The sequence below is a fragment of the Frieseomelitta varia genome, unplaced genomic scaffold (assembly GCF_011392965.1).
Source record: "Frieseomelitta varia isolate USP_RPSP 00005682 unplaced genomic scaffold, Fvar_1.2 scaffold_177, whole genome shotgun sequence".
NCBI classification, from domain to species: Eukaryota; Metazoa; Arthropoda; class Insecta; order Hymenoptera; family Apidae; genus Frieseomelitta; species Frieseomelitta varia.
In genome coordinates, this window is record NW_025109494.1 from 259,062 (window position 1) to 284,222 (window position 25,161).

General features: G+C 34.7%; 3 protein-coding genes and 1 long non-coding RNA gene across 13 annotated transcripts; 2 read left to right on the forward strand and 2 right to left on the reverse strand.

Annotated features, from left to right (window-relative positions):
- Positions 1 to 4,248: 4,248 nt before the first annotated feature.
- On the forward strand, positions 4,249 to 10,493 carry LOC122538791. Its single transcript, XM_043673163.1, has 10 exons — positions 4,249 to 4,927; positions 5,167 to 5,462; positions 5,561 to 5,757; positions 6,561 to 7,075; positions 7,194 to 7,382; positions 7,998 to 8,509; positions 9,212 to 9,284; positions 9,448 to 9,652; positions 9,748 to 9,945; positions 10,053 to 10,493. The coding sequence occupies exons 1-10, from the start codon at positions 4,790 to 4,792 to the stop codon at positions 10,322 to 10,324; spliced, it is 2,595 nt and encodes an 864-aa protein (XP_043529098.1). The 5' UTR covers positions 4,249 to 4,789; the 3' UTR covers positions 10,325 to 10,493.
- Positions 10,455 to 13,216, reverse strand: LOC122538789 (uncharacterized protein C1orf198 homolog). 4 transcript variants are annotated; one of them, XM_043673160.1, is made up of 3 exons: positions 13,125 to 13,216; positions 12,233 to 12,553; positions 10,455 to 12,020 (listed from the first exon to the last, which is right to left on the reverse strand). In XM_043673160.1, exons 2-3 carry the CDS (start codon positions 12,518 to 12,520, stop codon positions 11,430 to 11,432), a joined length of 879 nt encoding a protein of 292 aa, XP_043529095.1. In that variant the 5' UTR covers positions 12,521 to 12,553; positions 13,125 to 13,216; the 3' UTR covers positions 10,455 to 11,429. The 4 variants fall into 4 exon arrangements, with proteins under 4 accessions (XP_043529095.1, XP_043529093.1, XP_043529094.1 ...); XM_043673158.1 differs by lacking the exon at positions 13,125 to 13,216 and adding an exon at positions 12,850 to 12,945; XM_043673159.1 differs by lacking the exon at positions 13,125 to 13,216 and adding an exon at positions 12,792 to 12,859.
- A 724-nt stretch (positions 13,217 to 13,940) lies between these two features.
- LOC122538779 lies at positions 13,941 to 21,816 on the reverse strand. Of its 6 annotated transcripts, none has more exons than XM_043673133.1 (10): positions 21,320 to 21,816; positions 20,643 to 20,942; positions 20,433 to 20,533; positions 18,715 to 19,163; positions 18,366 to 18,646; positions 17,105 to 18,292; positions 16,667 to 16,956; positions 16,004 to 16,412; positions 15,835 to 15,936; positions 13,941 to 15,724 (listed from the first exon to the last, which is right to left on the reverse strand). In XM_043673133.1, exons 3-10 carry the CDS (start codon positions 20,524 to 20,526, stop codon positions 15,385 to 15,387), a joined length of 3,153 nt encoding a protein of 1,050 aa, XP_043529068.1. In that variant the 5' UTR covers positions 20,527 to 20,533; positions 20,643 to 20,942; positions 21,320 to 21,816; the 3' UTR covers positions 13,941 to 15,384. The 6 variants fall into 6 exon arrangements, with proteins under 6 accessions (XP_043529068.1, XP_043529067.1, XP_043529073.1 ...); XM_043673132.1 differs by having other exon boundaries at positions 20,643 to 20,868; positions 20,972 to 21,816; XM_043673138.1 differs by having other exon boundaries at positions 16,004 to 16,208; positions 16,323 to 16,400; positions 20,643 to 21,816.
- On the forward strand, positions 19,353 to 24,274 carry LOC122538780. 2 transcript variants are annotated; one of them, XR_006308925.1, is made up of 4 exons: positions 19,353 to 19,839; positions 21,812 to 22,023; positions 22,679 to 23,630; positions 24,074 to 24,274. It is a non-coding gene; the product is annotated as an uncharacterized LOC122538780 (long non-coding RNA). The 2 variants fall into 2 exon arrangements; XR_006308926.1 differs by lacking the exon at positions 24,074 to 24,274 and adding an exon at positions 23,739 to 23,959.
- Positions 24,275 to 25,161: the final 887 nt, after the last annotated feature.

Here is a 25,161-nt window from a genome sequence, read left to right on the forward strand (position 1 = left end):
AAGTTCGATTTCTAAATGGGATACGATATTAATGTCATAAATAAAATATTTATATTTATTTTATTTCTTTCAGCATGCTCTAAGCTTCTGAAAATTTCTAAGATATCAAGTTAAATAAATAAATAAATCATTTCTACACGTTCAAATTTATACGTTCTATCCGTGAGACTATTCAATTTTTAGAAAATATTCTAAAGCATATTTTTTTATTTCATAATATTAGATGCTAGATGTTTTAAAATATTTACATAAAATAGAAAGGCCATAAGCGTCAACGTGTTAACTGTCTCAATTTCATAACTCGAAACTCGCTTCACGACTTGGACAAGGCAGCGAATTTACTGCGTGGTTCAGAGGCTGTTTTCACGAAGGAAAAATCGTGGTTTCGGAGCACGGAGAAAAAAAAAACCGAATCGCGGTGAAGGTTAATCGAAAATTAGTGTTCTCGCGCGATGCATCGCGTACGTTTCATAAAACAATTTATCCAGGGAACTGTAAAACGATTGCTGGTAAAAGCGGCGAAAAGATGCCCGGGAAATGTGATTTCGCAGCACGTGATATTCAATGATCGTTAACGAAATTCTTAATGAAGGGATGACACGAGTCGACAAGTCCTGCTCTCTCTCTCTCTCTCTCTCTCTCTCTTTCTCTCTTTTTTATCAAAGCTCGACGACGTGTAAAAAATGAGAGAAGAAAAAAAAAAATGTTTGACGAACGTTCGAAATACCATTACATTCTTTTTTTTTTTTCTTTTTTTACCTATCGACCCTTAAAAAAAAAACGTTCTCCCATCCGTTTTATCAGAAACGACTGAAACAAACTTTTGGAATTTCATTAAAGATAAATCGCGCCCTATCTTCTCCGCTGCATTTTTCCATTTTTCCAGGATTCATGGAGCGTGAAGAAAGGCGAGCGCAGACCGGCGACAGTTAAAAATCCTGTTACCGCCGTTGTTCCGCATTATTCCCGCGAGGACTTTCATTCCACTCCCGCGATTTGTCGCGCGGTTTACTGTCGCGTTCAACTTTGACGCGAAAGTAAGTTTCCACTTACTTTGTCGCTGTTATCTCGATATTAGCGTCTGGCGATTATTAGATAGCGGATCACTCGCAATTTCAGACTGCTAAACCTTTCAAACTTTCTAAAACGATTGATATCTTTCTTTATATCGAGGATTTATGTATTCACAAGTATCAATGAAAGACACTGTATTCATAAATATCAGTAAATATGTAATAGATTGAACTAAGGCAAATTTATTTCTGTCCCTCTGAACGTAAAACATGTATATATATTATCAAAAGAGAAAGAAGACTTTTCTGAGATATCGAAAAGAAAGGAAAAGAGAAAACAAAGACAATGAGGTGATCGAAGACCGAGCGGAGAACATGGAATTTTTAGATTGGAATATCGATTGCAAGAGAGAGCTGGTTCTTAGTCACGAGTGCTAGGACATGTATTGATACTTCATATAAATTACTTGACTGTTCTATCATATAAATATTTCACCGTTTTCTTATTTTCAACACCATTTGACTTTCAAATGGATTTCCAACTTTTGTTCAATAGTTGGCGTTTATATTAAAATTCTACCGGATTGGTAAACAAAGTTTCCTTTGCAACGTTGGAAACATAATGAGATTACGGAGGATCACATAAATTTTTGAACGCTGATGAAAATAGCATCAATGATGTAATTATTAATTGTGCGATTTAAGGGTTAATTATAAGTTTGTTATTTCAGTCAAGTTTGTTTGTATATGCGTTGTAAAGTAAAATACTGCACAAAGTATATATAAAATTTGTCAGAAATTTTTAACAAATTTTTCGATATACAATATGGCGTTAATACGTTATAATAGTATGTTGAATTAGACAGAGATTTGCAATGCTTTTAAAAATGTGACGTAGTTACACGTTATCATAAATTCACATTTTTTTGCCCCAACGTACGGCCGAAACAAACCGATGGAATAATTTCTCAAAACAAATGAATTCAGTATAAAAAATTTCAGTAACGAAAATTCTAAAGTCATACATTATGTTGCATTATTGAAAAATGAACATGCAACCATGTTAAATATCAAATATTTGAAACAGAAAAAGAAGGATCTTTTAAAAAAAAAAAACATACAAAATTAATTGAAAACGCGAAAATTTATACATCATTACCACATAGTGGAATAAAACGAATAAAGTTTGTACAATAACGATCATAACAATAACAATAAGAACAGTAGAATATATTTAGTGATCCTTTAATCCCAATGAACAAATATGAGAAACATCGTCACATTTTCCATGATAATAAATAAATTAGTACCCGTAAAATGTTAAAATCCTCGTTTCCCCTTGAATATTTGAAATTTAGTAGATGTATGTACACTTTCCTCACTGACTCTACATTCGTTACTATTAAACTAACATAACTACAGATACATTTATACATTCGCGGAAAATTTGAAACTACAAAAACACACGAGACGCGCACAATGCAGCACCTATGTCAGAATGCACACAGATCTAAAATACAGCACACCTGTTACAACATTTTACGAGTGAAACAAACTTCTACCTAGGATTTCCACCCTTGTAATTATTTCCATAAAAATATAAGCTTTGCGTAAAAATCCGCAGTCCGTTTATAACATTTCTACAATGCGAAAATGACAGTAAAAAGTCAGCGTGTCACATATCAGTCGTGAAACAAGAGTGTCTCGCAGAAAACGTAATTTGAATCGAGAAACTTAAAAAAAAATTAGCAGAACTGGAAGATGAAACAATTGCTCCGAGAGTTATCGTCAATGCTCTTCCAGTTTCTGTTTTTTTTTTTTTTTTTTCGTTTCACTGTCTGATTCTTAGAATATCAAGAAAGTTTGATATGATACGCGAATTAACGATCCAAGCATACACTCCCTTGCCACAGCCTCTCGAGCTCGCTATTCTCGAGGTCTTTTCTAAGCTCATCGCAAACTGGTTAATATCCGAGAGTAAACAAAATCGTCGATGCATGGGGTGGCTCGGTAGAACCAAAGTATTATGATGGAAGACTAGTCGGCCACTGGCAGCTCGGTGCTCGGCGCTTTTTAAAATTCATTAGCAAATTAACCTTATTCCTCCGGCGAGCGAAGGCTGATGGAAAATACGCAGTTACACGCCGCTCCTTGATATTTTAACATTTCTCTAGAAGAACTCCTGTTTACCAATATTATAACAATTTATTATGCAACTAGAAATTTATAACAACTGTATAACTGAGAAATTTATAATTTCTCACAACATTCTACGAAAGTGAAATCTAGACTCTAGAAATCCAGAATTTGGAATCTTGCTGAATAAGCAAACCAATTATTTTATTACTGACGACGATCATTTGTGGAATGCTTTTAGCACTAGACGCTCAAATTCCTCAACTTCCAAGACATCTATCTGGACGAAGATTTTTCGCGGGACGAAATTTTTTCGCCCCCAACGTCGCTTCGGCGTGTAGAACGTGCGACGTTGTTTCGCCGAAGGATTGCAACAGCACAAACAGCAATGCAATCTCCCCGAAAGTCACCACCACTCTGGAATCTGGTCGTGCTGTCGCATCTCGCTCCCCGTTTCTTTCTCCATCTTCTTGTTTGTCCCGCTTCACGGGCGAGTTCCTTTGACTCGTGTTTACCCGATCGAACGGCGATCGGCAACGCGCTGTAATTGCACGACCGCTTCTCGAAACAACGCACGTAATTATTTAACAGGCCAACAAGCTGCGGAGATCCCCGAGATCCATACTAATGCCCGTGATCCATATGCAGATTGTTGTTTGACGCAGCTTAGAATTTGAAATACATATGTAGATTGCGTTCCACGGCTGGAAGGATGCCGCGGACTCATTTAATATACTGTACGTTCCACGGCGACACCGTGGAATATTGACGAGATCACGGCGAAGATCTTTGTGAAAGAGGCCACGGCTCCTTTTCATCCGTGTAGAGCAGAGGTGGCTAACTGGCGGCCCTTGCCCTCCCCCCTCCATTTTCCTCGTCGCTAGCGCTATCCCCTCCACTGCATCGATCTCTCCGCTGCGTTGAGAGTGTCGCGACCACAATACTCGCGTTAGTGAGTGTACACGATAAATCGTTTTCTTTCGCTATAACTGCCAAAGTCGACACTAGGAACTAGCGTAAAATTTCCATTTCCAAGAACGTTGAAGACGTAAAAAAAAAAAAAAAAAAAAAAAAAAAAAAAAAAAATTTTAAAAAAAAAAAAAAAAAAAAAAAAAAAAAAAAAACAAGCAGAGAAACGATCATATTCCATTCCTTCCTACCTCGAAACTTCGATATATAGCGAGGAGCATGACTCACGATTGTCAAAAGTCGGGGCTCCACGCTGTTAAAATGGGACCAACTGTTGCCTGACCTTTTTAACCAAAGTTACATCAGTTTAAACGACGGACGATTTTTCATCCGTCACTGGCACGGTTATGCTCTTCACACTGTGCTCGATCAATTGTACTCCTTGTATGATTTTTCATAAATGTGAAGACATTCGAGAGACGATTTTTGTCCTGAACATATTTCGAGTCTTCTGTCGTTTCGATACTCGTCTCGAAGACAGGGCAATTAAAACGACTCCCGTTTGCGAATCTAAACGATTCAAACCAGAGGAAAAATACACTAGCTCGTAAAGATAACAAAACCGACAGAAACGAAAGGAACACTGTCGGACGACACCACCACGATTTAGTTGAAAGATACGGTCTTTTAACTGTTCGCTGAAATACATTCGACCGGAGAATGTTCAGATAATGATATCATCATTCCTGTCGTACGACGAAGAGCTTCTGAACAGCGCCTACGCGAACGTAAGTCTAATCGCCGACAAAGCTTGGACCATCGACAAGGAGGATCCGTTTCAAAAACTAAATCAATCACTGTCGATTCAGGTAAAAACCTTCCGTCAATTCCCTCGATTTTCAGTCACTCAGTCTATCCCCCCCCCTTTTTTTTTTTGTTTAAATCTAATCTCCAATTAACATCTCCAAACTCTCCACACTACACAACTACTGAATAGAACGCACACGCAATAACAGAGAGAGAGAGAGAGAGAAAGAGAGAGGCAGAGAGAGGGAGGGAGAGAGACACAGATACAGTTTAACAATAGCGATATGTCTTGTACGATTAGAATTACAAATTGACCGCAAAGTACAGAGAGAACGGTACCTATCGAACGAAAAGCGTACGCGACGTTATCCCTAACTCCCGTTTGGCCAGCTATGGCAATTACGAGTACAACGAGGACCGGGAGAGCGTGTACAAGTCGGACGACAATTCGTCGCCTGTCTCGCTGCCGAATTTCTGCTGGACGGAAGTTACCGAGCCGTGGATGCTGCCGGAGGTCGAGAAGCACTTCGCCTGGTTAACTTCCGGTGGAGTTGCGCGATCGAGTCGTGAACTGTTAGCTCTTACACTTACACGCACGTTGCCAAAATGATTCGCTATTTGATTCGAAATCATCCAATTTTCGTCGTTCTGTGCTAACGTGTTTTCGCGATTCGCGGGAAATTGATGTTGCAAAGATCGGTAACAAGGATACCGGAGCCGGACGATGTGTCGAAGGTCGGATGCGGTTTCAAGTCGCACTGGGAAGACTATGCGCGCAGTCTGAGACTGAGCCCGACGGGGAAGAAGGCGAGAACGAACCACCACGAGCCGAGCAAAGAGACAAACCTGATCGGTAATACGCCTGCGATCGAACTGACGTACCTAGGGCTGGGTAAAATGTCGCTTTTAACCCTTTGAATGTTAAATCTTTACCGACAGAATATCGTAACAGACAATGTAACAATCCGGGAAGCTTACAAACGTAATTGGTTTGCTTGCAAGTTCAAAGAGGATAACGATACACATTTGAACAAATATATGAAAAAGATAGATATACTCTGCACAATTTGAAGAAATGAATTCTGTTGCATGGTGAATTTAAAAACGAAAATAGTAAAATTAGTAAAAATAACGAAAATAGTAAAATTAGTAAAAATAACGAAAATAGTAAAATTAGTAAAAATAACGAAAATAGTAAAATTAGTAAAAATAACGAAAATAGTAAAATTAGTAAAAATAACGAAAATAGTAAAATTAGTAAAAATAACGAAAATAGTAAAATTAGTAAAAATAATTAATTAAAAACAAAGGTACCTTGATCACGGTAATTAGTAAAAATATTTGCACGAATTCCAAATGGTCTCAAACTATATGTATGTTTGTTAAAGATGCATTCTTAATTTATTACACGGTCAATATGAAACTTTTAAATTAAATAGTAAATAGTAAATAGTAAATATTTAATTAAATATTAAATAGTAAATAGTAAATATTTAATTAAATATTAAATAGTAAATATTTCATTTAATAGTAAATATTGCATTTTATTATCAAATTATGCGCACAACTACTTGAAACACTCCCCTGAAATCTTGCCCAGCTCTGTTAACGTACGATACGCCTGACTAACACGCCGTATTCTTCAGTTAGAAAATCTATTCGATTGTTGCTAATTAAAAAACGATGTCTGCCAAGAGTCAGATCCTAGCGAAAAGTCGGATGATCGTTACGAGTGTCAGCGTTACACCATCGAGAATTCAATGGAGATGCAGCTGCACGTACGCGTAACCAGCGACGCTGTCCGAAACTTGTGGAAAACGGGCGGTGGCAACGCTCGGCAACAATTCCTCCAGCAGCGGATGCGTTTGCAGTGCTGCAGCAAGCTGCAACAGCCTTGCGAGCAAAACAGCCAGAGCAAGGAACGTCAGCAACAGTTCTACTACGCGGTTCAGTATCGACCGGTGATACTTAGGACAGAGTATCAGGCAGCGAGAACGGAGGCCCACGGTGTGAGGAAACATCTGCCGCCGGCTCTCAGCCCGGAGGTGCCGGAATTCTTCCCGAAAGTGCCGGTAATGCGGTACAGCAGCAGCAAGGAGCAAAATGCCAATCGCGTGCAATATTTTCCATCGCTCAACGAGCGAAGTTACCAAAACGAGCTGTTCCCTTATAATAGAACTTATGAGAACAGCACCGGAGCAATATATCAGGTTAATTTGCCTCTTGTGCACCCATCTGTCGTTGATCGATGACATTTACTCGAACATCCATTCGAACGATGCAATCCATCCAAGGTGCAGGAATCAGTAATGTACTTGTGAATTTCAGAGTACGGGTGTACCTTTGCTGTCGGCTACCGATACGACCACCACGTTTATCAGACCTCCGCAACAATGGTACCAGAGAGTTCCACCGCCACCGGCGCAAATACAAATACCCGGCTCTTCGTCGAACCCGATCGGTTGCACTTCTGTCCAACCATTGCGAACTACTACCATTACCCATCACCCTCTGCAGGTGGCAAATAGACGATCGTATCGACCGAAATAGACATTATATCAACACTTTGCACTCCGGCTTAATTTTATTACTTATATCTCGTTATGCCAGAAACTCCATGGCAAATGTCATCGCGTTTCTTAACTTTGTCCTTCTGTCTTCGTTTATTCTATTCGATGTTCGTTCTTTCTTTCTTTCTTTCGTGGCGCTACTTTTCTCGCTGCTTCTTCAATATCGGTGGCTCTCGGTGTCACAAATAATTTCGCAAATAATCGACTGAATTGTCTCTATGCGTATCAATATCAAAAAGTCATCCTCGCCGTCAACAAAAATTCAAAATTCTTCTCCAATTTTCTAACGAAAAGGAAAAGCCATTTCAAACCGCGAAATCGTTGTCGCATCAGCAAAATGATAAATGGATCATTCTCCTCTGTCCTGTCTATCAGTGAATGATCAATCATAGCTGTCGTAGCGACGTCTATGAAGTGCAAAGGTTATTGAAATACAGGTTAATATTGATAAAATGGGAGGTTAAGATTGCAGATGATAAATAGTTACGTGGGATTAAATAAATCGTGTGGGGTGTAGAAAAAAATTACAGGTGAAAAAGAATTGATCGAAGAAATGTTGCAGGTGCAAGAGAAATTTTTACAATCGAACCCTATACCGATACCGGTGTATCAGCATCCCATAGAATTGTACCACGAAACGGGGCAAAAACGGAAGAACCAGGGTGTTGATTTCAAGAATTTGATACTGCTGACGAGGAACGCGATGAAGGCGCATCGTGGACAATCGAAAAGCTCGCAACAAAAGCCATCGTATCTCGAAGGGAAGAACCGCAGTACCAAAACGGAATCGGAAGTCCTTCAATGGCTGGACAAAAGTCGTCCACCGAAAACGAAGGAATTCAACGCTCTGGCGACGGAATTGAGGAATTACGATGGAAGAAGCGATAGAAAAACTTGCATTTCCAGGAGGGAAAAGGACGGTGGGAGAACCAGCGAACGAATGAAATCAGAGGTGCAAGGTTCGATCAGCGAAAGAGATAAAAATGACACGCGGAACAGAAGAAGACTATACAGAGACGTGTTGACCAATGCTTCGGCGAACCAAGCCAGCTTGGAGAACGTGTTTGAAAAAAGGTATGCAATTGCTATTTAATGTATTTCATTAAAAAAAAAAAAAAAAACACTCCATTGAAAACTCGCGAAATTGCATGTATTTCAAGCCATTCAGATACTTCATTGATCAACTCCATAAATTGAAAAACACAGAGAAATGATGGGACTACAAACACTGTGCTTCAAATTTTATCTTAGAATTTATCATTTATCATACTCGACTTTTATGCGGATTTTCATGCGTTCATAAGAGATTAAATTTCTGCTGCATAGAATGCGTATGATGTACAAAGATGTATAAAAATTTACAATTTTGTACATATAGAAAATATATACAAAAACATATATACATCTATCTTTTATAATATTTAATGGATAAAATGAGTTTCTAGTTGAACTCTGTTTAATTAGGTTCATAAAAAAACAAATCTGCATAAAAATCCAGTCTAATTATTACTTGTATCATTAGTCTCTTAAGATGAATGATCTTAAGTATGAAAGTAAGCCACTTGTTTCTTCAATTAGATATCAATCCTCACAGGTTGGATTAAAACTCACGAGCATGTTTATTATCCGTATCAATTGTCATATACTGGATTGTTAATCCTCTATCTGTGTAACGAGAAATTAAGAAATTAGTGAAAACCGGAGTTGATCAGTTGGGCTTCTGAAAGGCTCATATAATAATGATAATTACAGTAACAAGAGTGTGTTCAACACTAGATACGACGAATTAGAGCAACAGGCAATGGAACAGTACAGAACATCAGAGGAATCTCTGGCGCTTAAGTATCAAGTATAATACTTTATTCTTACATTTACTTACCTTAAGTTGCCGATTGGTCAATTCACGAAAATGATCAATCACAAGCTTTCTTTCAGCCGCGATGATGTCGAGGTCGAATTTGATCTCTGTTCGCGAAAAATTTCAAAAAAGAAATCGATCGATATCGTTGTAGGAACTCGAGCGGCAGGCGATGGAACAATACAAGTGTTGTGGAGGAAATGCGCAAGAGGAAGGGCCGGTTTCGCGTGCGCTGACGGATGATAAAAAAATCCGCGAAAGTTTCAAGCAAAATTTTAAAGAAGAAAACTGTTACGACGGACAGAAATGTCCTGGTTTCGGGAAATGTAGTCCCATGAATACGGAGAAGAAAGAAGGAGGTTTAATGATTTATCTTGCCAATTCTCCGCCAAGTTATATTTCAATCTAGACAAAACGATACAGTAGAATAAACAATATTATTTATCATTCGTAGATAATTTTCTAGAGAACCAAGATAATCTTGCACAAACAGAAAGTACTAATGAATCGGATGTCCCTGGTCGATGTTTGTCCGACAAAAATAGACGATCGAATACTCTGTCGAGAAACTTAACCACGTTGCCCGAGGAACTATCTCACGAATCGAAAAACACAGCTAAGGGTGCATCAGGTGATGAAATCAACAGAAGTGGTAAATACGCCCAATTCAATTTCCCTTCTAACGTGAAACGTAACCATTAAAAATTGCATTTCTAATATTGCGTTCTCTTTTTCAATATGACGAAAGAATTGCTTCAGTTTCAGTCCGGGCATCGTCGAAAAGGCGTCTGATACTGGTGTCACCCTTCGAGAAAGAATCAGAAGCCAAACTAACGAGGTCGACCGATCTCGAAGAATTTTACTGTATAACACAAGCGAATAAAAATATTTTCGGCTACTACAATAACTCAAAAGTCGGACAGATCGGTGGTGGAGACGAGAACATAACTATCATTCAATCTCCCAGAACAGAAGGTACAGGTCATTTTTGGGGATATGAAATGGAAATGGTATATAGTAGGCTTTTTTAATATTTGTTCTACTACTACTAGTCTGGCTCTCGGGCTTTTGGACTACGTGAAGATTGGAACATCTGGGGAGCCATATCCGAGGAAGGAATGAACATTATCGGGCTAGGTTCGTTAAAAAAACGCAACCACGTTACATGAATTAATGTATTTAAATATCATAATAAATGCTTCTAAAATACTGTATAAATATACACATATATGTGTATGTATATCTCAATAAAAAAATGACTTGATACTTTTCAGTTACTAAACACGCAAGCACAACACTCGTTTCACGCAACACACATACACGTGCTTTATTCTGTTCATCTCTTGTAACACAGACGAACAAGAGAGCAAGTATAACAGTAATTATTTAAATTATCGTTATTACTTTAGAAGACTGCATCCTTAATCGTTGAATCTGAATAATCTGTATGAAATAATCTGAATTATCGTCATAAAAACGATTGAAAAACAAGCTAATGACGAGCCTTATCAAATATGAATATATCAAGAAAATGAAATGAATTAGCCTCTTCAGTCTTTCATTAAATATTCTCTATGTATTTAACGATAGTTTTTAATGATCACATAATGAATATATGGATGATCATCTTAGAAAGATAGGAATACGTATCATAAAATTGTAAAAATTTCTCTAAATGAAAATACAAGTATTAAAACATTGGATCTTTATAAAGTATTTTCAAATGTAAACATTCAATATTCTTTCTTTTAATCTGAACATTCAATATTTTTTTTCATGTATCATTAGATACATCACATCCCATGTATAGATATATGTAAATATATGCATTGTAGCAATAAAAAATTTATGTACGTTTGTAAACTCTGTTGTGCTGAATATGCATACTTATTATTCTTTGTTAAGCTTTTAAATTTGCATCTAATACGTACTTCATGAAATAAAATTAATTTACATTGTAATTGAGATCATAACCCTCATTAGAAATTATAACAAGAAACGTACTTTAAAAAATGAGAAATATTGATCGATATTATCATAATATTATTATTTTAGGAACTAAAATTGTATAAACGCAAATTAATGATTAATAATAGTACTAACTTTAACATAAATGTATTCATATGAAACATCTATCTACCAATTATCAAGAAATTCAAAACCAGTTTTTGGTATAGTTCTTTCTTCCTCCTCCTGATTCAATTGGGAAGATTGAAAACTACTGTATGAACTGGGAGTCTCTAATAATGCTGTTGACTCGTTAATATCACTTGATTTTGTACGCGACATTACCACTAACGTATTTGTTTGACTTTTATCCGTATCAGAATCCCTTTCCCTGACTAAGCTTTCCATATCATCTGCCAAATTGTTTTGTAATTTTAATAAAGACGTTTTGTTCATCAATTTGGCAAATATACTTTCAGAATGATCACTATCAACACTACCTTTCAACAAGCTATTACACTGTTCATCTTCAAAAATATTACTTGAAAAACAATCAGATTGAAAGCGATTAACCGTATGAGATGAAGTATAGGGATCATTAAGAGAGTTTGAATTATTTCTATGTGATTTTGCTGGGCTTGAGAAATGTGATGATTCCCCAAATTGAGCTCTTATTAATTTTGATTTTGCATCCTCTGTTGAATCTATTACACTAAGATTCATTTGTGACTGAGTCATGAATGAAAATGGAGCTGAATGCTCATCACGCCATCGTAATGTCTACAATGTCATAGTAAAAAATCTTGCTTTAACTAGGAAGTTTTGAACTAATACTTTGAACCTGAACGCACATAGGTCTTATAAAATAGTAAAATATTTCAGACTCAAAGTATTATGCGCTTATGACAGTTAGACATTAATCGACATTTATATGAAAACAAATAGCATAAAATTCATGACTTAATATTACTATAAACTTAGATGGTACTTACAGAACCAGTTTCGTCAATAACATATTTCATTCCTGTCTGTATGCGTAGTTTCGGATACCATTCCGGTAATTCCTTAGTAATCTCAGGTTTTTTCAAAGTATATTTTAATGCAACTTCCGGCTGAATGATAGTTTCATTAATCGCTTGATTCCGTTCTGCTATGCTTAATGTATTCCACAGACCTTCATAAGCCTCCTTAGTCGCAGTTATATCTTCCCCTATCCTTTGTGCCAACGGATTTATACTATAGAAATATTGTTCAGCTCTCGAACTTAACGCAGCACTCATGCCGAAATTTTAATACTAACGTGAAGTAAATATCTGCAATAAGAAGGAATAAATTTCAGTCAAAAAAATAAATAATAACGTCATAGACGAATCCCATGATTGACGATCATGAGAAATCTGAATACAGGTTACGATACCATTCGAAAATTAATTATTAACAAATAGAAGACGACAGAATATTTAAAACACCAGAAATTCAATTACAATGATCATATACAATGTGAGCTACTAGGTTATTCACATATAAAAAAGTTCCCTGTACGCAGCTTACAATTAGGCACTAAATAACGCAACGCCCTCAGTTACACGACGCACGTATGAATACTAACCATACTAACACTACAGACAAAGTATATGAACATGTTCGAAAAAGTATTGGTTGTCCGGTCTATTCTAGTTAGTCAATGATAATAATTATAATTTGTAAATATAATGTATATACGATTATTCGTAATTGTATGTAACGTTAAAATAGAACACAAAATATAACTGAGAAAAGTAGATGATTTATACAAAATAATATGTATATCATAGACAATGAACGCTAACAAATATACGAAATATGAAATTATCTATTGAAAAGTATAGAAATAGATATAATTACACTTTGAAATAACCGTTGAAACAATCCTTGAAAATAACCGTTGAAAATATTCAAAACTGTACTAGAAAATTGCAACCGGAAATGACACCTAGTCATGTGATAGAGAGGAAATTTAAATAAAATTTACTTTTACGATTTTCTTGATATAACTATATATTAATTTATATAAATTTTCACAACAATAAAAAATATACATTAATAATTTTTTTGTTTTATGTAGTATTTATTGTATTTAAATATACATATAATAGTATAATAAAAAGGTTTATATAATTAGTTTCAAATAGTATTAATTAGGCCGGATCTTGACATTTGATTAAAATAATTATTATTATTACGTTAAACATTAATTAAATATATTACTTGGATGAACTTGTAAAATCTCGTATTAAATATTGCAAGAAATATCTTGCAATATTTAAATTTATCAAGAATAAACATCTCAACGACTATAGTAGTACATTTAGTAATTGCCGGTTTATTCAAACTTGTATTTGTTCGTAAATAAAAAGGCACAAGTAAAAATTTTGACTATTAATTGAAAATAAAATGGAAGGAAATGTGCATTAAATTATTCGTATTAGCATTTATTTTATAAAAGATTTATTTTTCAAAATTATAATAGAACAATTCCGTATCCTTCATTAACTCTAAACCATCAACTTTCCAAAAGACAATCAAAGAATTAAATGAACTTGAAAATTTCATAAGAAGCATTTCGAGAATGAAATTTGTTGAAATTTACGTCCTTTATTGTAAACTTTATTGTAAGAACAATATAATGCCCCATTATTAGCTAATTAGATTTCATTAAAATTATCATATACTTCACTTCTTTTTATTATCATACAAATATATACAATTATTATTATTTTAAATCAGTTCTTGCGCGTTTCAGTGATCGTTTTCATTTTCTATCATTTAAACGGAACGGATGACCTCGCTTATATTTTAAAAATATACATAGTACACGAAAAAAAAAGAATGATAATTATTTACATACAGCAATGTTTCAATAGGAATGATAATAAATAAAGATCGCTCGCGATTTCATAAGAATAAATGTTCGCTGTTTAAGTCATTAAGTCATTTACATAATTATTAGTAGTTCTTTTTATAGAGTTTCAAGTACAAACAAGCGTATGCTTTGACTGTAATCGTTTTTTTTTTTTTACAAAATATATTTACAATCGTTATTACATCTGTAATCTGTACGAATATCATCTGCTCGAACGAAATCTCGTTTCACAAAAAAATAATTAAATATTAACTTTATATGATTTATAATTTATAAATCTTTCATTCAAAAACACGGACGTGATTTAACAACATTGTATGATACAGTTACTTACTGCCTTAAGAATCGATTAAAATATCCAGGATAGTCCTTTAGGTGAACAAATCTAATAATTAGGTACCTTGTAATTTTCACAATGTATATGTTACTGTTCCCGACATCAGATAGTATATCACATATCGCAAGTGATACGAGGTATATCACATAACGATAGTTTCTCTCTAATATTCGTTCAAACGAACGAAAAATACTTTTTCTTCAATAAAACCAATGTGATTTTGTTTTTATTAAGTTAAAAGTTTAACGATGCTGTCCTTTCCTTTAATTTCATGCAGGGTCCTAATAACTTTATATCGTTGATGAGTGGCACTACTTGGACTCATTTTTTATGAACCATGTAGAATGTATCTTCAAAAAATTACTTTTGAAGGATAAATTTAATGAATTTTTAATCATGCCTTTATTAGAAAAAAAAAAAAATATATATATATATGCTAATAGTGGCGAATGATTTGCGCGCAACTTCCCGCGACTTTCTCATAATATGCTATATTGACGTACATATACACTATCTTTGCACAATGATTGTGTACTTCAAATCTTGTTTTATATTATTCTAAATTAACACGAACAATTCTTCGGCTCTCATTATAAATACTGTATTGCTTTAGATTGCATAAACTAAGTTATGAGAACAAAACAGAAAATGTAGAAACATCCGAAATAGTAAAGAATAAAGCATAAACTAGTAGAAAAACTTAAAAAATGTAAAATTCATTATATAAAATCATCAAATAGATCGAGTTTGTCATCTAATTTGTGTAGAAAATGAAGAAAATAAAAGCAAGTTCTTACGATAAATAGGCGATGTAGTAATACTCGTATTAAGCAACTCTTGATGAAAATGATAAAATAATTAAAAATATTGTATAAGACATAGGGCAAACGTAAAATTGTCCACAGTTACCTGTTTGACAAATGTTTAAGAGGACCCAGACTTAGAATAGATGTGGCACCAAGTGCACCTAAATTACAAGTATTAGGATTTCGTGCACCATCTATTGTAATTATAGGTAATCCAAAATACCCGCCCGTTTGAGCACTAAGCTGTGACAGAGGGATGTAGCTCTGTATACCAAGATTCGATAAACGATTCAACACATGGGGAGATTTCAAATCTACAACCGGTAATGCTAATTCTGCACCACCATTTTGTGCTACAGTATCAACTTCTTTATGATACACTTGTTTGTGCGTTGTTAGAGCTTGAGCTGTTGGATATTGGGCAGGGCAAAGATTACACCTGGTATAAAACATTATTATATATATACGTATGTATGTATGTATATTAGTATTTTAATTGTTACCTAAAAAGATTTCTATTACACCTTACTGTTTAAAAGATATACTTACTTATGAAGTAATTTACTTGGTGCACGATGAGTAGCCATGTGTTGAGTCAACATTTCCTGATTTTGGAAATTTTTATCACACACCTGACAAGTTAATAATGCTCTGTAACAATGAAAGATATTTTATTATCAATAAATATACATAGAAATTTTTCTTTAATTTATCTTACCGTGGAGGTCTTCCACGTCTGACTACTGGCATTTGCGGCGGAGTATCTTGTGTTAAATCTACAGTGGGAGGTCTCGGAGGTCTTTCCACTTCGTTCACAGCTGTTTTGTTTTGTTTATTGTGAGGAACAGCAAACTGACCCTGTTCTTGTTGCTTTTTTTGTGAACTAGCTGGTATGATAGAAATAGCAGAATTCAGAGTGAGCGCTGTAACATTTAAAGGCTGCTGTGAAGACGTAGTCCTCTGTTGCTGGGGAGGTATCTGCTGTTTGTTTTGTTCACTTGATTTATTTTTATTTGCTGCTGGAGTAACAGTAATACCTCTGGCTGCCAGAACATTAGCCACAGCCTTTGCATCAGACTTCTTGCCCCCAGCACCTGATGTATTCTGCACTTGAGCTGGAGCGGAACCTTTAGATTAGTAAAAGAGGGTTTTTAATTTCACAGTGCACCTCTTCCACGAATAGTTAAGTTTTTTTTGCAAAATATATAAGCAAATAAATATAAAAACGAATTTATAAAAATAAACTTAAAATAATGTATAAAAATACAAAAACTTATTCTCAGTGCAAAACTAATCTTAGAAGAGGTATTTAAAATCAAATCATATATATTAAAGTTTACATTAAGAGAGAAATATGTACACAGTCAAATGTTAAAAGTACCTGGTTGTCTAACACTAAGAGTTATGGAATCCGTAAGATGTATAGTAGAATCATTTCTGCTTGTCTGTTGAGTAGTAGCACCTTGAACATTTTGAATAACAGGTAGACCATCGTTTCGTTTTTGCTGTGCAATAACATGACAATCTGCATCTTCATTTCTATCTGGCAATAAAACATCCATTCGTCGTTGTTTTATTGCAGAATTGTTCTGTTGTACCTGCATTGATTGTTGCATAGGACGTTTCATACGTTGCCGCGGAGTCGATCCCGTTTGTGGAATCCGCGGTGCCCTACAATTCACACATGCAAATTAAACTGCTTAATAATTTATTTAAAAAAAGAAAGATCCATCATTTTTCATTTCTTATTTCCTGTTTTGTTTAGTTTCATTGGAAAAAAATTACACACTTTAACGATTATTTCATCAATAGTACTTGCCGACTACTTTGTGCAAGAGTAGGATACCTTCCACGTGAAATTTGTTGAGGCAATTGAGGATGCATTTGCGGCGGTGCAGTCATTTGCGGATATGGACCCGGTCCATACTGCGGATATAGGTGTGCTACATGAGGAGGATAATGCATGCCCTGTGGACCGGGAACTCTATACAACGGTGGTCTTCCCGGTGGTTGTACAAAGTAATTTGGACCAGGGATCATTGTATTAGCACCTGGTGGAAGACTTGGAGGCATTTGCGTTTGCGGAAGTGGCATACGTTGTACTTGTTGAGCTAACTGTTGAACAGGTGCGGGTAGTTGTTCAAAATTAACAGGCGGTATTATTTGCTGTCCAGCACTAGCTACTGCATTATATGTGGGCGAGTTTGTTTGATGCGGTGAAGTTAAAGGAGAATTCCTATTTAACTGTTGCGAGTTTGGTGTATTTGGAGATTCCAACGATACTGCATGAGGTGAATGTGTATTTAATTGCGGAGATGTTTGGCTCAAATGAGGTGAATTTTGGTTCAAATGAGGCGAACTCGTATTTAAATGAGGAGACAGTTGGCTCACGCTCGGAGAAAGGGGCGTTCCATGCATTTGAGCTTTATGCATAGAAACTTCCAATGGTGAATGAAAAATAAGATTTATACATTCCGGAATATTGCACTGATAGTGACCGGCTTTGCTCCGATGCTCATCTAAATGAGCAATATCCTTAAATTTTTCATTGCAAACACGACAAGTACTAACAGTCTCGGCTAACTTTTCAAGCGAAACATATTCGGTTTCCGATGGTAAATTATTTGATAATGTTTCATTTTGATTATGTCTTTGGTGTTCAATCAAATTTTGTAAAAGAGATCCAGCATTCTCAATATTATTATCACCCCCATGATCAGGCTGCTCTTCATTTTCTTTAGAATTGTCATTGTTCTTATTTGATAAATTAGTAGACAATTGATTCCAATTAAAACCAGTCGGGCTTTCTGTTGGCTCCTCATCAGGTTTATCTTCATCGTCACACACTGTTGTACAGTCTGCTGTATGATTTGAGAATGTAGAAGACTTTGAAATAATATTAATAGCTGGATTCTCTTCTAAATCATGTATCATGTTGGATTCATGACCTCTATCATCATCCTCTTCAATGCCTGAATTATCAATTAATTGATTCATAGATCTAGATCTGAAATGTTGGATAAAGAGCTGTAATAAAAATAAATCTCATTCTAGGATTTCTTTCAAATACACAATAATACCCAGACTGTTCGCCAAGTTTCTTCAAATTTTCAATTGTTTCTCTGCATGTTGCCTCCAACGCATCTGACTCTTCATGATCTTCTGTCTCAGAGAGTCTTTTATCCGAATTGTCATACTGGTCTGTACTTTGTAGGTCATCGTTTTGATCTTCCTTTTCGGATGGATTTGCCATATCACTTCCTACACCTGAATCAGCTTCATTGACATCTATGGATGGCCTGTCATTTTCTTCCAATGGATTATGATCATCGGTATTGAATTTAATGCTTTCATATTCATCCTGTTAATAAATACTTTCTATAAAATTATAATAATCAACATCTTTTTATGCTCATTGCTATGACATACCTGTTGCTCTACCATCACGTTTTCAAATGACTGATTAATCGAACTTTCTGTATCTTTCTCATGTCTTTGATCATTCTCCTTTGCTCCAGCCACGTCTCTTTGACCGTGGTTTTCCGTCCCCAGATTAATGTTGCTTTTCACAACAGTGAAGTCTTCAGACTCTGACGACTTTTTAAGCTTGAGTTTCAGGGAATCAGTGAAACTCTGTTTTTTCAATGTCAGCTTCAATGATCCCTTCTTTTCAGGGTCTAGCCAATATCTGTTACTGTGCTTCTTCTTGATACCTTTCAGATTTGTAACTCTTTTCAAAACTATACGTGGCCTTCCTAAATGCGTATGAATGTGAGTGCGTAATTGCTTTTTTGTTACAAACTGTTTCTTACACACTTCACAACTGAATAGTGAAAATCGTAAGGAAAATATTGAATTCTGATCGTCTATATGTTTATCTGAAAGAAAAATAATAATAATTAGAATATCTATCCAAGCAATAATCCGCCAATTACATTTTGCCAATCGCATTAATTTACGAAAAATGTTTCACTCAAATGCAAATAACTGAAAAACGACTGAATGTGTCTGACACTACCTTCTCAATTAATACTCTGAGAGAAACAAGAGCTGAATAATTTGCCGCGCTTTCGCATCTACTGTCAAATCCATTAAACCGACGTAATTCCCCGTCTGAGAACTACGCATCAGTTGTGTCCAAACACGCATTTCTTACTTCACTCGCGATCATCAACGCGCGTCCCCCGTGTTACAACGGATGTAAACAATCGATGCCGATGTATATGCAGCAACAGCAAGTGTTCACACAAAATGGTTGCAGCAGCAAACCATCTAGCGCAAGCAAGATAATTGCCTCTGCTTTTGCCGAGAATTGAAAACGGGATTCTCCAATCGATACTGGCTAAAGAACGAATATCATTGGTTCACTTCGTATTAGCGCACTGTTCCCGCCGCGATATATTTCGCAAACGCGTTTCATCCGACATCATTGCGAACGTGCATAAATTGCCTCGCTGCCTGATTTTAAATAATCAGATTTAATTTAAGAAAATATTATTTGTCAAAATAATTTGGTGTAACATGGTTAATCAATTGAACAAACGGACTGAGAAGGTAATAGAAATAAACTTTACGACTGAATCGAATCTTATTGTTGTAACTAGCCAGAAAAACAATGTTAATCTACAATTCATTGAGATTAAATAAAGACATAAATATATCGAGTGAAACATATAACGAAATCTTGAGATTTTCCATGTTGTCCAGTACTAACAGTATCCTAACCTTCTTTCAAAAGTTCTGAATAAAAATTTTCTGTAACACATTCCTTTGACAATTTGTACAATGTACACCTTCAAGAGTGTGTATAGAAAGCAATCAATTTATTTAACTAAGCTTGTTTTGATCATGATAAAATCTGGATGGAAAAATTTATGGGAATAGGTTTTGTAAAGATAACCATAGATCAGCAACAAAGTACTAAAGAAATATTATCTTTTATAGCAGTGAAATTTCAATTGAAATGTTTTACTATATGCAAAAAAAGAAGCATATGCAATCAAACAAGGATAAAACGTTAAATATAAAAAAAAAGTAATATGCACAAATTAGATTAAACTTTAATGCTATTTGTTGCACATGTTACATTGTTCGACCAATATATAAATGTTTCATCTACATTCAATTATTTTGGAAAAAAGACATACCAAATTTTTGCAAATCATCCACTGCATCTTTACAAATTTTGCTTTCATCTGAAAATCTAAATTCCTCAAAGTCTTGATCCAATGAATTGTTCATTTCCACTCTGTAAATCAGTGAGTTATTATTTTTGTTATTATATAATTGCTATTAAAATTAATCAATAGTAACATTAACATTGCCATAGTTAGATTGTTATTGTATGTCATACTTACAGGCATTGTTATAAACAATATAAATTATCATGAAGCCATCAACAAAGATCAATCTTAACTTAGGCAAGTGTTCATTGGCACTTAGATATGCCAGTAATACTCGTCAGTCAACAAAATGCACATTTTATAATTCGTAGTTATAAACAGTTCACAGGTTTCGCACGAAATATCTTTCAGTCACTGAGAAAGTTAGCCATAAAAATGATTCGTTGCAGGATTTACTGTTCTATTTATATTTATCGATAATATTTATTAATGTTTACAATCGTAGTGGAAATAGTAAACGGCTATAAGGTCAATCTAAACACAAGACAAACTTTCATACGTACATCAAACAAGTATCCTGTTAACTATACAAGTGAAAACATTACTTTCCGTTTAATCGATCGTGAGTTATCCGGTGTCGATATCGTATGTATCATTCAAAAAAAAAAAAAATAAAGAAACGAAATCACAATTTATTTAGCATACGTATATAAAATTAAGTGGACAAAAAAAAACAGTGTAGTTTAGACAATGTAGTCCCATGTTTAAACAATGAAATTTTTATCCGATTTAGTTACATATAGTTAAATATGGTTGTTAATATTATGACATGATCACTGCGCTGTTTATGGCACATTTGTAGTAGCGACATTCAACGACGGTAAAATCGGCGCGTTAACTACGATGCCTACCGTATCCAATCTGAACTTATTATTAGTACGTGTTATATCGAGCCGCCAATATGGCGGCGACGCGATGAAACCCGCGCGTCCGTCAGAATAATCAACTCAATGTGAATTCGTGCCGAACTGTTGAAGCGCGTTCAGCGACGGGTTCAGAGTGTTCAGATGCGTTGTTTTGTAAGAACACGCGCGCGCGCGCGCGCGCGTGGGGTAGCGTGCGCCGAGCGTTTCCCTCTCCTAGTCTCTCGTTTCCTCTCCTCTCCTCTCCTCTTTTCACTTCTCTTCTCGACGTTTCATATCTTTGTGTATCTAACTTCTCCTCCACTGCACACCATCCACCACCTTCATCCACTTCCTCTCTCTCTCTCTCTCTCTCTCTTCCTTCTCTCCTCCCCCTTCTCTTTCACCTTTCTTCTCTTTTTTTTTGCGATTTTGCTTGCCTTCGCTGTTGCACCTTCTTTTGTCGAGACTTGTAATAAAAAGGGTTCACGTTCGTTTCAGATTTCTAGCTTATTTTGGGATGTATGAAATTAATCGCTACGTCGCAACATCTGCATACTCTTCAAATGAAACCCAATGGTAACAAGAGAGACGAACGAGATATATGTTGGAACTAAAAATGGTGGGGAGCAGCGAAGAAGGAGCCCGAATTGAAATTAAGTCAACCTAACGTGCACTCAAGTATGAGTAGGGAACCAATCCGCTCATAACAAGTACTGTCGACGCAGGCGCAATTCGAACATTACTATGAAACTCTTCTTCTCTTGTTTTCTATCCTTCCCTGCTTTTCCTTGCAACTAACGGGCCATCTTTTTCCTTTACTTTCCCATAAACTGATCCTCTTATTTTCTCTTTTTTTTATTATTACTCTTTCTAACTTCTCTCTCTCTCTCTCTCTCTCTCCTCTCTCCCTCTCTCTCTTTGTTTCCCTCTAGTTTCTTTGTTGTTCCTTCAATGTTCCACTCTCTCTCCCTTAATCCATACAATTCTCCAACAAATTCTCGTCAACGCTAACTATCCAATTGCCACTCATCAACCTTTGTATACCTAAATTCTACGGTGCAGCTGACAGTCTTCATCCATAGTCTCTGGTTGATTTCATCGATTTTACTAAAAAATATGGCATCCATTAATGTTGTCACTACAATTTTTTTTTATATTAGAATTTATAAACAATTTATATTTATCAAAGCAAAAAATATCTACTTGCATTTATTTATATACATGTATCTTATTACTTTAAATTACTTTAAACATTATAGTTGCAGTGTGCTACAAAAATTTGTTGTTTCCAAACATTTTTTATTTGTATTATTTATTCTGTACATGCTGCATATTACTATCCTATATATATTGTATGTCTTAAAGTTTCAGATTTATCTTTCTTGGTCAAGTGGAAAATCAAGGTTTAATGTTGATGCGATGGTAGAGAAATGTTTTTATTTGTAGTTTTTCTATGGAAAAGCGTGCACTAAAAAGAATACCTGAAATAACCGGTTTTACCGGGAAAATACATGTGAACAAGGCGTGGCATAAATGGTTGGAGGCCAACAGGAATGAATATAGTAGGGGAACTTAACGGAACATGTCGAAAACGACCGAGTCTGGCATCTATTGATCGTAACAGGTTCTGTACAGTTTGCTACAGATACTTAAATAACTTGAGCTTAAAATTTTATATTTAGTTCGAATTGGAATTCTATATTAATCTATTATGCTCGTTGTAATGATCACAACTTTATAGATTTTTATATTTATGTAATATTCTTTTCGTATCAATTTTTTTATAACATATTTATGGCTACATTGAACAATTTGACGTTGAAATAATCAAGAAGTACAATTCATGATTTCGTTGCATATTACGTATTTTTTTAATACGCGTTTTATCTTTGAACGTAACAAATAATTATTGTTACATCAGAGGTTCACTCTCAACTATTTTTGTCGCTTTATTTACGACGAATAAAACTCAAGCAAGCGGTTGAATGGTTAAATATAAGTTGACATTCTCATTCCGTGGAATACTTGACTATTGATTTCATCCCTACCATGGACTCCTCGTCCTTTGGTTGGCAACTCTTAATACATAGTATGCGTCGTAGTCATGATAGTATGCGCAGAAAGGTAATCGTCTTTATGGAGAAGACGAGTTCACCACGATATAGTAGCGGTCTAACTTGATGCAAGGAGAAAGGGGATACTTGGATACGTACGTTGACCCAACATCCCTGACTACTCCTCCCTCTCCAACAAATCTGGTTTCATTGCGAGTTGCGCACAACTTTCTAAGCTCGAACTTCGAACCTTCTCTGACAAGGTTTGTTCAAGTTATGCTCATTGCATGCGTGGTAGGGATAGAAAAAGATAAAGATTTCAGTGAAGGTTCTGCTTAATAGGACTTCAACTAGTTCAAGGTTACTTTCAGAAAAAATTGTAACTTTGACGTAATAGAACACTTTTCTATGTTATTTAGCTATTATACAAATAATTTTAAATGCTTTGCAGCAGCATAACAGTAGTCTATATTTTTTCTGTGTCGTTAGGACACGTTTTGTAAATAAACAAAGAATATAAACAAATATGATTAATTCAACAACACGGAAAATGTAAAACTGTACTTGTAGAGTCTAAAACAGAGAATAAAATAAAGTGTATTTGACTATTTGATGAATAAACATATAAATAAAACTTTTTGTTCTAAAACTTCATTATTGTTGATTGTATTGATATTACTCTAACATTTTGAAATTGAACATGCAGGTAGAAGAAACTTGGCAACAGAGGGGATACCTCCAACAATTCTGCGGTTCCGCCATGTACATTTTACAAGAACTGTTTTATTTGTAGACTCCATTAACACAAAATTATTTTTCCCCCGTTTTATTCTTAATCGTTTGAATTTATATTATACAACATTTTCACAGTATTAATTGTCCTGAATAAAACTCAAAAACAATATTTCTGAGTATGTACATAAATTTTACCCTTTTAATATTATTGCATTTTGATAAAATTTATACTTGTAGGTAAATTAATCTAATGTACCATATACTAAAAACATAATAACATTTGTAAATCTCTTTTTAACTGAAACATTTGTCACATTTAATATCACTATAATATCAATTACCAAAGTTTCATTTTGATGATAATAATAATAATAAACTGCATGGTCTCTTCTTCCTATTCAATTATATTCGTTAAAATTAAGTTGTTAATTTATTAAGTAATATTTTATTAAATATCTAATAAAGTATTATTTTTATAAAGTATTATTTCATTAATCTATTTACTAATTTTTCTTATATAGATAATTTGCAATTTGACCTCGTTTGTTGACCTCGGTTGCTAGGCACCAGTCATATTGTCAAAGGGAGGGAGTTAAGCTTTAGCGATGTTGTCAAATTGTTTCATGTCGAAAATATATAATCAAAATCTAGTGGACTAAATTTTTATGTCTATATTAAAACTCGCAAATTCATAAATGTAATAAAAGCTTTTTGTCAATTTTTATTGTACAATTATGCTTTAATTTTGATATAATATTGAATCTATATTATATCAAAATAGATAACGATTCTGTCTCTTAGTAGAGATCCAAAATTTACAAATGTAAATTATATCTTTATACTTTGAAAACACACGATGTTAATAGAATATTATATGTTAATATTCAGTACATAAAATATTATTTTATATTTCATAAAATATATATTTCAGACAAATTTACATCATCATTTGCAGTTTAAAATGTATTTTTTAATAGCTATCATATAAAAAGTAATTATTATTTCTAATTAAGTATTACATATGCGAATTGCCATCATCAGTGTTACCAACTAAAAGAA